The 13,264-nt window shown below is 37.1% G+C and overlaps 1 protein-coding gene across 10 annotated transcripts in view; it reads left to right on the forward strand.

Annotated features, from left to right (window-relative positions):
* Nucleotides 1-13,264, forward strand: part of LOC136828667 (ATP-binding cassette sub-family C member 5-like) — a 323,720-nt gene that overhangs the window by 212,939 nt on the left and 97,517 nt on the right. For all 10 annotated transcript variants that reach the window (XM_067086736.1, XM_067086729.1, XM_067086727.1 and 7 more), the window contains one exon: nucleotides 12,004-12,106. In XM_067086736.1, coding sequence (XP_066942837.1) covers nucleotides 12,004-12,106 — 103 coding nt within the window. The remainder of the gene's footprint in view (nucleotides 1-12,003; nucleotides 12,107-13,264) is intronic.

The following is a 13,264-nucleotide window of genomic DNA, read 5'->3' on the forward strand; positions in this document are numbered from 1 at the left end:
TTAACTGGTGATAAAAAATTTACATAGGCAACTGCCAAAACCAAGGATAACCATCAGTACATTGTTTTTTCATTAGGTGAACAAACTTACTTTATTTATTCCTTTAAATCTTGAGCTGAAAACCGTTATGGAACCGACAATAATCCCAAGAGGGCTCCAGAGAGAAATTTAATTGATCCAATAAATTTGAATCAGTACTATAAATATAGTGGCTTACGTGACATGTAGTGCACCTCCAAGAGATTTTAGTCTTTGATTGTTGAGGTGAGGTTGGTAATCCAGAAATGAATGATCATATAGGTGTGGGACAAACACCTGGTTTTTACAGTCATCTGTTCAATGTGCCAAAGGCAGCAGAGTTAGAGATAAGTGACCTTGGCTCGCTGAACAAGTTTATGCAGCAAACCTCATTAGGATGAGACAGTGGCTTCAGATGGCAGTGATTCATTTGGAAACAGGACTTCTTACCGTCTTTGAACCTCATGGGTGCAGACTTCCAGTCTTAAAATAGCTGGTTAAATAAGAAATACCTCTGCTTTGCTTGGGAAGGGAATTTTTTCAATTTTGATGCTGTTTTGGGGTGACTACTGCTCTGCAGGTCTGTACCCAAACTTTGGCATTAGTGGGAGATTGGCACACCAGTTAGGGATAAGACTTTGGAGGTACCTTGACAACTGGCTAATAGTGGCAGTAACAGCAGCAGACTTAAAATGATACTTGACCTTTGGTGTGTAAAGTGTGCTAAGACAGTGGATTTCATATTACCTACAAGAAATCAGATCTTATACTTTTGATGACTGCTATATACAGGCAGTCCCCGGTTATCGACGGGCTTGGTTATCGCGATCCAGTTTTACGGCACTTGTCTAGCGACAAAAATCGGCAATTTTCACCGCCAGTTTCCACTTATCAGCGCCGATACATACCTAACAGAGGCGCTGATACCTGGTTATTGGCACTGTTACGCTGTTGGAACGTAACCCCCACCAATAACTGGGGACTGCCTGTACTGGCAGCCCCCGGGTTATGGCAGGGGTTCCGTTCCAGCGGCATGCCATAAGTCAGAAAACGCTGTAACTCGGAACATTGTAATAAAAATGTTTAAAAATGAGAGAGAAAGAGAGAGACATATGTAAACCTGGGAAAAGAAACAGGTTTTTAAGCTTTGCCCTGGTAATAAACCAGTTTCTCTCCTTATAGTGAACTCTCCCAGTGTCTACAGCTCCCTAAATTGGTTTTCTCACCTCGATATAGCGCCTACGGCTATGCTGTTCAGAATCCTAGTTACAGCATTGTAATCCCAGAACATCATCCATAACCTGGAACAGATTTTTTTATTAATATATTTGAAAAAGCACTGTAAGTTCGGAACGCTGTAAGTTGGAGCTGCCGTAATCCAGGGACTGTCTAGTGGGTTATTGTCATTAGTAATTAATAGTAATTAGTGTGTGACAGAAGATAGGAGCAAGGGATTGTTGCAAAATTTTAGATCTTTAAGCTAAGTTGTAACAGTCCATGATTAGGCACCTTGTACCACTGGAGCAACTGGTTCCACAGAGGCTTCTGGTGTTCCAGCTATAACTTGTGAATTTGTGGTCAGTGACAGCACTACAGATGATTACCCAGAAATTGGCCTGTAGTTACTGCAGTCTGCAGCGCCTGTTCACGGTTCCAGATTCATGGCTTCACCTATTTGCTGATTTTTCCGTGGAACATATATACACATTATTCGCAGAAAATTTGTCTATTCGCATTATTTTTCATAGAGAAATATTCACTAGTTACTGTATTTTCATATCATTTTTGTGACTAAATGTAGTTTTTGTGATAAAACTATTAAAATACTCGGGTATAGGCATTTTTAGAGGGGGTTTTTGCTGTTTAAATGATCAAAATAGGCAATTGTAAGTGTTTTTAGAGGGGTGTCAAGTATTCGCGGATTTTAGCTATTCGGGGGGGAGGGGTTTATGGTACGCACCCCACGAATACTAGGGGTACATTGTATACCACTCTTTGGATCAAGCACTGTATTACTAAGGTTGTGCCCATCTGCTAAGATACTATGTCAACTTGAAAACCTGTAGAATCTACTAATCTTGGGAGACAACACACTGGAAACTTTTTTAAAAAACAAAGGGAAAAAACCATCTGGATCTTTACCACCCCAGCTATCAAGATTATCAACAATTTTCTTAACATCCTTAGTAAAATGCAAATTTTGTAAGAATAGGTTCAGGATGACAAGTGGAGAGGGACATCCTCAGTTGATTGTTTAGCTTCAAAAGCTTGATGAAGCAATTCAGCCTCTTCCCAAGGGCTAGTAACCAATCTATCATCATCTGTTAGTGGTGGTGGAATGAAAGACATGCCTGACCCAAAGATAGATGATGCCAGTTTGGTCCACCACAGATGAGGCTGAGTAATTCCTTCAAGTTTCCTCTTTAAGGGATTATTGTTATTTCTCTTGGCTGTATTTAAGTTCTATTTACAGCATGGCGAGACTCAACAATAGTGGTGTAATTTTCATTTGAACGATTTCGTCTCCATGCGTTGAATTTGGTCTGTTTGTCGTGGTAAGCTCATCTACATGTAATCATAAGACCATGACTGGTCATTTGTGCTGAACTTGATGACCTTTCTAGCGACATACCATCAGCGTTTACCATCAGCATTTCATTTAACTTCTTCTTGGGATCAGGATCTAATACAAGATATGAAATATTAAGTGCCTGACAAGCTTAAGTAATGCGATCCCAATTGGCTCTAGATTTTAGCCAGATCTTTTTTCCAATGGTGGCATTAAGAATATACTGATTGACAGATATGTCCATCTCAATGGCGCAGTGTTCAGAAGTGACTACTGTATATATTCACAGACCTTTGATTTGACAATAGCTGGAGCATCTGTGAATATGAGATCTAATCTATTACCAGAAATATGCATGGATTCCTCAATTAGCTGGACAAAATCAGAGGATACACAGAACTCAAGAGCAGACCGGCCCTGTTGATCTATGGAATTTGGATTTAGCCACTCACTGTGCTTTGCATTACAGTGTCCACAAATAACAAATGAAGCTTTTGAATCTTGAGACTAAGCCATACTGATCCTCTCCAAGAGACAGTCATATATAGGATTGTCGATATTTGGATTATGGTAAGCAGCAAATATGTACACATTGTAGAACTTACTGAAAATTTTAAAACAAAGAACTTTAAGGCAACTACACTCCAAATTTGTCTGACAATAAATAGGTTGTCCAGACTTAGTGTATACAGCCATACCTTGTGTTTGTGCAAGAACCATTGACTTCCAGTGTATGTGTCTCTGAACTTGAACATTCAAGTTATAGAGAAAGATGCATTCCTACAGGACTGGAATAATTGGAGGATGATATCCATTTTCTTTCATTGTCCCAGATTTCAAAAGCCTTGAACAATCTACTAGCTTTTAGAAGAACTGCTTGCCCAGTAGCCCTGAATTAGCCAAAGTCATTGGTTCCTTATTTATTCAACAACAGGCAAGAGAATAGATTCCATTACTGTCTGTTGTTCTATCTCCTTTCTGAGCTGTGACCTTCATGTGGAATTTTAAATATAGTCTACTGTAAAGGTTATTTGCCTAACATTGCTAGGTACCTAGTGCAAAAACTACAGACTCCATCTGTTCAACATACCAGTCTGCATGGAAATTGTGGTCAGATTACCTTCACAATGGGAGCCCAGTTGAAATCTGTTACAACATTTTTTTAGATTTTTATCTTTTAAGGGCAAGCACCTCGCTATTTCAACAATCACAGCATGCAAGGCGGCATTGGCAGAACACATGCCGTATGGTTTTGAAATTGATTCTTATACAGAAATTATCAATTCTGTTCTCCAGTCTTTTACACTGCAAAGGTCAGCTCCTGCAAGGTTTCCTATTGCACTTGGTCCCGGGATAAAGTTCTTCGGCTTCTGTCATCCCCTCAGTTCATGAGCCCAATACAGCTACAATTCATATGCTACAAAAGGTAGTTTGGCATCAGGAGCTCAGGTTAGCAGACTGGGCTCTCTTAGACAAGGACAACATTTCACCACTCATACACCTAGTTGTCATATACTGTTGTCTCGTCGCCATTCCTGGCCAAGAATGAGGATGTTTTTGAAGGGAAAATCCCCTTTTCCGATAAAGGAACTCAGTATTTCATATGAATGTTATGCCCATTTAAGCACTTAAGGTTTACCTAGATGTCACAGCAAACATCCCAAATAGTCCTATTTTTCCTAAACCTTAGCACAAACAAACCACTCTCTACATGGCCTGAGAATTCTTTTAGTGGCCCTCATTAAAAAGGCAGACCCTCACTCCTTTTCTAAGTTGCATGGCATCCAAAAGGTGAGTGCATCGTTAACTTTCGTTGGAAATGTTTCCGTCGAAGAGTCTTCGAGTGTATGGATTGGTTAATAGATGCAGTATTCCTGAACCAGTGAAGGCATAATAATCCTGCAGCCAGACCGACTTAATTAGGGAAGTCACTGTAGAACCACAATGGATAAAACATATATAGGTTCTTGTGTCTCCTGGAATAAAGAAAATGGTTGATAACCTGTGACTTTACTTTGAATAAAAAACCCCTTAAACACTATTGTCATGCTGAGACATTGCTGGGGAAGGTGCAATAATCCTGCAGCCAGGCCTGACATAATCAGGTAAGCTACCTTTGAACCACAAAGAATACTAATGCATATATTGAGTTATGTGTTGTTTCTTTGTTGCCAAACCCTGTGGGTATCTGGACCAAAATTTAATTTGGATTGTTGGGATTTATTTAATAGGAGTTAAGCCATTTTGTCACCTTTCAGTTTCTTTTGTAAGCTCCTTTGAAGAGGAACAGTGGTTGCGGTATTAAAAAACAGGTTTTGACATAGGAAAAACCCATTTTTGGTGGCTGCTGTGAGTCTTCAAACCCACTCACTTTCCCTGACAGAAAATCATGCAACTAGGGTGAACATTTATATTGCACAGACATCACGTGTAATGAAGATGGAGCCGACTTATGATTTTGTCACATCTGTGTGAGTGAGATGTAGTGAGAGCCGAGGCAGTTGTTGTAGGACAGGAGATAGATCCCTCCTGTCCTTAATCCTTTATGTTCTATCACTGTGCCAACAAGCACAAGAGCCCTCCTGTCCTGAGTCCTTTATATTATATCACTATGCCAACAAGCACTACTCTGGCTGAGGCCAACTCTTAAGAGAATTCTTTGTAATGGTTGGTCTGTCTTATGGAGCCCTGGGGGGACCATGAGTGTATAACTCCTTTGAGGATGGATAGTGGCCACCAAAAATATGTTTTTCCTACATAGAAACCTGTTTTGTGGCTTCGAAACTTGTTTCCAGATGAATGGCAAAATGCAATAATAATTCCTATCCCCAAAACTGGAAAAGATTGTGGTAAAGTAAATAATTATAGACCAATTTCCTTAACAAGGTGTTTATGTAAGTTGATGGAGAAAATGGTAAATGCACGACTAACGTGGCAGATTCAAGAAAATAAGATTTTGAGTCCCAGCCAATTTGGTTCATAACATAATAGATCCGTATTAGATTCTCTGTCCAATTTGGAAGACCACCTACATAGGGGGTTTGAAAGAAAACAAGTTACCATAGCTGTCTTTTTTGACATCCAAAAGGCATACGACACTACATGGAGTATGCAATATTAAAAACATTATACATAGAAATAACATTTGTTGCCATTTACATAAATTTATGAAAAGCTTTATGACAGATCATACTTTTCAGGTGAGAATTGACGATGTTTTGTCACAAACATTTCCACCTGAAAATGGAGTTCCACAAGGAAGTGTCCCTAGTGGCACTGTTTACCCTGGCAATTAATGATATTAGTAACAATTTTCCTGCCAGGATTAAAAGTAACCGTTATCTGGATGATTTTGCCATATATAATTCAGCATCATACATAAAGCATTGTGGAACAAATTATTACAAATGGGCTCAATATATAGGCTTTAAATTTTCTATAGAAAAAACCCAAGTCATGTTTCATAAAAATAAGAATTGAAAAAAGGTGGAGAAATAGATATAAAAATCAGTACTCTATACCAATCAGCCAAACAGGAAAATTGTAGGATTTTAGGATGCACACTTGAATTGGAAAAGTCATATAGCATACATAAAGTGCAAAAGAACGTTAAATCTAATTAAGAAACTATCTCAAACTAATTGGGGAGCTGATAGACGTACCCTTACTATACTGTATAAAGCAACAATGTTGTCAGTCATTGATTATGGAAGTGAAATATATGGTTCAGCATCAGACGCAACACGGAAAACATAAGATCCAATTCACAGTGAAGGCCTAAGACTATGCACAGGAGCATTTAGATCCCCACCAGTCTCCTCTGTACAAGTTGAATGTGGTGAACTACCACTCTTTCTCCATAGAGAATTAATAACAGTGAAAAGTGCATTAAGAATTTAGACAAGTGATTCACATGCAAAAAGACTATTTGATCTAAGAGATATACAGTACTGTATAGGCACTTCTGATCATTGTGCCATTGAGACGGACATATCTGTCAATCAGTATATTCTTATGCCACTATTAGAAAAACTGTCTGGCTGAGATCTAGAGCCAGTTGGGATCGCATTATTTAAGCTTGTCAGGCACTTAACCCTTAAACGCCGAAGCCCTATTTACAAAAACGTCTCCCGTATGTTGGCGGCGTTTGGGAGCTAGCACCGAAGCGGGAAAAAAGTTTTTTTCAAAAAATCACAGCACGCTTAGTTTTTAAGATTAAGAGTTCATTTGTGGCTCCTTTTTTTCTCATTGCCTGAAGTTTAGTATGCAACCATCAGAAATGAAAAAAATATCATTATCATATATAAATATTGGAATATATGACAGCGAAAAAAAAAACTCGTATATAATTGTATACAAATCACGCTGTAAGCAAAACAGTTAAAGCTAATGAGTTCATTTTTTTTAGTTGTATTGTACACTACATTGCGATGATTTTGGTATATAACAGATTGTAAATCGATTAAAGCAACACAGAGAAAATATTATCACAAAATGATGCATGAATTAAATAACGCGGACATAAAAAAGTTTTCAAAAATTCACCATAAATCAAAATATTATGCTAGAGACTTTCCAGTTGTTTCAAAATTAAGGAAATTGATTGAATATTACTAGACTGTAAGTTTTTTAGCTTACAATTGCATTTTTTTACCATTTCGATCGAGTTAAAGTTGACCGAAGGTTGATTTTTTTCTATTTATCGTTATTTACATGAAAATATTTCAAAAATGGTAAAAGCTAAAAGCATGATTTATTTTTTGTTGTATTCTACATGAAATTGCGCACATTTTGATGTATAACACTTTATGTAACGAATAATATCAAACGGCGAAAAAATTACAACAAGGTGACTCAAGAAATGCTAGGATTTTTAGCGGAGTTCGCACGCGTGGATGGAAGGAAAAAGTTTTTTAAAAAATTCACCATCAATCGAAATATTTTGCCAGAGACTTTCCGTTTGTTGCAAAATGAAGGTAAAGGATTGATTGTTACTAGAATGTAAGAATTTTGGCTTACGATTGCGTTTTTCGAGCATTTCGATCTAGTTAAAGTTGACCGAAGGTTGATTTTTTGCTATTTATCGTTATTTATATGAAAATATTTCAAAAATGGTAAAAGCTAAAAGCATGATTTATTTTTTGTTGTATTCTACATGAAATTGCGCACATTTTGATGTATAACACTTTATGTAACGAATAATATAAAATGGCGAAAAAATTACGACAAGGTGACTCAAGAAATGCTAGGATTTTTTGCGGAGCTAAAAGAAAAGTTTTTTCAAAAATTCACCATAAATCGAAATATTGTGCTGGAGACTTTCTGTTTGTTGCAGAATAAAGGTAAATGATTGATTGTTACTAGAATGTAAGCATTTCGGCTTACAATTGCGTTTTTCGAGCATTTCGGTCGAGCCAAAATTGACCGAATGTTAAAATTTTGTCAGTTATCGTGATTTAAATGAAAATATTTCAAAACTGTTAAAAGCTAAAAGAATGATTTATTTTTTGTTGTATTCTACATGAAATTGCGCACATTTTGATGTATAACACTTTATGTAACGAATAATATAAAACGGCGAAAAATTTACGACAAGGTGACTCAAGAAATGCCAGGATTTTCAGCGAAGGAAAAAGTTTTTTTCAAAAATTTACGGATGCCCCTCAGGACACCCCGATGCTTCCTAGGGGTCGTAAAAGGCATGGGATGTGGCCGCACAACACAGCGTTGAGAAGCTGGGTCATCTTGGGTGCTTGGTCCCTCTCCAGCATCCCAGTCTAAAACTCGTCTCACACGCTCACTACCGACAGGCAGTATGTGCCTTTCACGGTCCTGACGACGTTGGGACATCTCTGCAAACGTCCTGTTGCCTCACAAATATGCAAACACTCGCCAAAGTTCTGCAAAACACGGATGCGTCAAAAAATCGCTCTCGGACGATGCGGCGCTGATGCTTTCTGGTATGGGAAGGAAGAAATTCGCGCATGCGCGTCTGGGTGACGCTTATAAACAAAACAACAGCGTGATCCGTGAACTCCCAGCATCCCTCAAGGCGCGTGATTTAAAACCTTTCGCAAACTAGGCCTATAATTATTTTTCCGCGAATATTTAAAAAAAGCATTTTTAGTCGACATATGGTACGTCCACTTGACACCCAACAGACAATTTTAGTCGACGTATGGTACGTCCAGTAGGCGTTTAAGGGTTAATATTTCAGGTGTTGTATTAGATCCTGATCCCAAGAAGAAGTTAAATGAAATGCTGATGGTAAAGGCTGTCGTATGTCTAGAAAGGTCATCAAGTTCAGGACAAATGACCAGTCATGGTCTTATGATTACATGTAGACGAGCTTACCATGACAAACAGACCAAATTCAACACATGGAGACAAAATCGTTCAAATGAAAATTACATAATTTTTGTTGAGTCTTGCCATTCTGTGAATAGTACTTGTCATACCGCCAAGAGAAATTACAATAATTCCTTAAAGAGGAAACTTAAGGAATTACCTAGCCTCATCTGTGGTGGACCAAATTGGCATCATCTATCTTTGGGTCAGGCATGTCTTCCATTACACCACGTCTGGTGGATTGGTTACTGGCCCTAGGGAAGAGGCCAAACTGCTTCATCGAACTTTTGAAGCTGAGGATGTTCTTCTCCCTGATACTTGTCATCCTGAACCTATTCTTACAAAATTTGCATTTTGCTCTAAGGATGTTAAGAAGATTGTTGATAATCTTGATAGCTGGGGTGGTAAAGATCCTGATGGTTTCTTCTCATTGTTTTTTAACAAAGTTTCTAGTGTGTTGTCTCCTAAGATTAGTAGATTCTATAGATTTTATGTCAACATAGTACCTTTGCAGGTGAGTCCAAGCTTGATAATACAGAGCCTGTTCCAAAGAGAGAGACATCTGCAGACTGCAGTAACTACAGGGCAATTTCTATTCTCCCTGTACTCTCCAAAGTTGCTGAAAAACTTAACTTTTAAGCCACTATATAAGTACATGGAATCTAAAGGATTGTTAGCTGATAGTCAGTATGCATATAGGAAGCAGTTAGGCACACTACCTGCAATGCTCGTAAACTTGGCATGCCATTTGTAAGAGAACCTCAATAAGGGTTTTGAGTGCAGAGTAGTTCAAATAGATTTTAGTGCTGCTTTCGATTAAGTAAGTCACAAGGCACTTATTTATAAACTTCAAAATCTTGGAGTTGGTGGATATGTTTTAGGATTACTTCAAGATTTCCTAACAGGTAGACAGCAGCGAGTTGCTGTTGATGGAATCTTTAGTGAACCAAGACCTATTGTGTTTGGAGTTCCACAGGGCTGTGTTCTTAGTCCACTATTATTTTTAGTATATATAAGTGATATGGTTGTTAGCCTGGAAAACAAGATTGTTCAGTAGGCCAATGATGCAACACTTGTGGATGTAGTAAAGTCTCAACTTATGAGAAATGAAGTTCCCCTCAGCCTCAGTTGGGACATGGATCGGATCAGTGAATGGTGTAAATGGTGGGGTATGAGGCTGAACTCCAGTAAAACAAAAACAGTGTCTGCTTCAGACAGAGATTTGTGTCCTTTAGATAGAGTGGTTCATGGTGGTAGGTTTCTGTTTCCTAATATTAGTATTTATGGCTTGGACCATCGACAGATGGTTTCGTGTTTGTCACGTTTTCATATGTTGTATTTTAACAGAGATCTTTCACATTCACACTTGATCCCTGATCCCCATTTCCTACCAAGAGTAACCAGATTTGTTGAACAGCAGCACCAATATGCAGTAAATGTCCCTTGCTGTCGAACTTCTCAGTTCCAGAGGTCCTTTGTTTCTCACACCATTGGTCTGTGAAACAGCCCTCTAGACGATGTCATGCAGTTGGAGCTTCAGAAATTCAAATGAAGATGCAGCACATTATTGCTTTTATATTCTAGTACTTTACTTGTTTTTATTTATTAATTTGTTAATTTATCTGTTTTTCTAATAATTGATCTCTTTCTGTATTTCTCTTTATCTTCTGTTACTTCTTTCAAATGAACGCTATATTCTTTGGAAGATTGAATTTCAAGTCAATGGCCCCTGTCGGCTTGTTCCATATAGATAGGTTTCATCTTCTGAATTATAATAATAATAATACTGTAATAATAATAATATCTAATATATTTTAAATAAATTATAATTTTTTCTCAGTATCTATTTCATGAAGCTTTGTTCGTAGCTCAGCATGACCTTGTCCATCAATGGAGAGGGGACGGAGTGAAGTCAGCTGAAAGATAAACAGCAAACTTGCAGTGACCCAGGAAATTTTAAATTATTGTAACCTGGGAAGTTTTGAATTGGTGTAAAATTACTGAAGGAACCAGATCACAAGTACAATAGCAGTTGGATTTACCATCTAGACTTTCAGGATATAGCTACAGTTTTGCTGCAGCAGTAGGCATGGTCTCTAATCATCTGAAGTTTATAGCATTTTTAAGATTGGATGGTATTCATTTTTGTTTCTTATTAAGAGGCCATTGTTGCTATTGTGAATATAATAATGGTGCCATAAATCCATAAATGACAAATGACATATTAAGGCAGCACAAAGTTAGAAAACCACTTACTTGTCTGAAACAATTTGCCCCTTAGCAGAGACCAGTGAGGTCAATGTTATCAGATTTTTTTTCAAGAAGGAACAGTATGGTTGCAGAAACCCTTGATAGGAAGAATTGTGTCTTCTCATAGGGTAGTCACTCTATCCAGAGTACAGAACCCTGGGGCAGCAGTTCGGAACATTCATGTACACCATGCAAAGTGGAACTCTTTCAGCTACTGGTGAAAGAGTGTACAGTATATCACTCAGACCACTACTTCACAAATAGCCAACTTTCTCTGGTACTGAGATGGCAGAAGTTATCAGTCTCAGTTATAGATGTTAGGTCTGTTTTTGTTCAGGTAGTGAGTTGCTGGATTTAACATAGATTTCTCAGCAGAATTTAGCAGTTATATCAGCACTTTCAGTTGTCATTTTTTGCTTCACTTTTGGATATAGATTTTCATAATGTGAATGCATATTGAATATGCATACGTATTTCATAATTTTAAACATACTTCATACTGTACTATAAATTTTGCAATTTAAGAACTTGCACTTTCGGTGTGTGTGTATTTATATACGAAAATTGTGATCAGATGCAAAATTAAGGAATTTCATTAATATTGTACAGTATTGTGTTGAAATATTAATTTTGTAGGACTGTACCTAGAGAAAAACTAGGGATTGTTTGAAGAATATGAAGTAGAGTAATATCAAGAAGAAATTGTATAATCCATCTATATTTTATATTAACCTGTATCTACGTAACAGTACTAGTAAGTAATTTTTGTAATGGAGTAGCAGGTAAATTTTCATATGTATAATGTTTGTAATTTACAGGTCAAAAAATGATGATGCATCTCCTGCACACAAATTATTAGCTAATTCTTCTGTTCAAGAACACACTGATGTTTTATTCAACATAGATTTGAAAGTTAAGAAGGTATGTGGATTGAATTCTTCAAGATTTTAGTGAGTTAACATGAGTTAATGTTTGTCTGACAGAGAACTCTGAAACTTTGGAAATTAAAAGAAACACTTGTACTTTTTTTTTTTTGTATTAATCATAATGCATTATTTATTAAGCAGTATTTGTCGCAAGTTGATATAACTAGATGTGCTTTAACCAGACCACTGATTTAAGAAAATGATGGTATTTCATGTTGCAGAAGATATTTTCAAGGCCTTTTTATACAGTTGTATAACAAATCCCAAGTTATAATTATTACAGAAATGTGGGACCATATAATAATGTTTACATCTGATCATTGGCTTACTCCGGAGACACCAGCTCTTCTAGAAATATCGCTCATCCCTGGTTATATAAAAGAGTTATACTTTTACTATCCACAAAATACAGTTTATGCAATGATCAGAACTAATCAAAGATATAATTACACAATCAGTTCAATCTCACATCAGTAACTAGTAAAGATCCCTCTGTCAACCCAGTAGTACTAGTTAATGAATGTGACACTGCCAGTATAAGTGCAAACATATTTAGCACACCATCGAAGAATAAGTAAAGCACTGGTGTATGTAGGGACTGGGTAGGAACAGCAAGTGATCCTGATCATGACTAGGAGCCAAATCAAATCACATTGTTTCATCATTCACTTCACGTTCTCAACCTAGGTCTTAAGAAATAAAGGCAAATGAATACATGGATAGACAAGTGCTTATTTCTCATGTATTTTCTGGCATTAAAGGTCCACTGCTATACAAAATGCACCCCAGTCTTGGAGAGCATATTCTTGAAATATTTAAAAATACCCTGTTTTCCTCATCTTTACTGCTTCCACATTATTGGTTATTTTTGAAAGGTACTCAGATATTTTTGTATTTTTCTGAATTATAGTAATAGAGTTTTGCCTAACTCAGTGATTTGCATAAACTTAGCCTACCATCTCATGTTGTTTTTCATCTGTGTTAGTGGTTATTTCTGATAAAGTACAGTACTGTAAAGTTAAGCCTAACAAAGATTTAGCATTATTATTTTTTATGTTGTATGATACACAAAAAATCATCATTACAGCATCAAAAGACATAATAGTGACTTTAATTTCTGCAAACATAGTAACATCTGTCTGTCTGATAAGCC

Source organism: Macrobrachium rosenbergii, chromosome 43 (assembly GCF_040412425.1).
Source record: "Macrobrachium rosenbergii isolate ZJJX-2024 chromosome 43, ASM4041242v1, whole genome shotgun sequence".
NCBI classification, from domain to species: Eukaryota; Metazoa; Arthropoda; class Malacostraca; order Decapoda; family Palaemonidae; genus Macrobrachium; species Macrobrachium rosenbergii.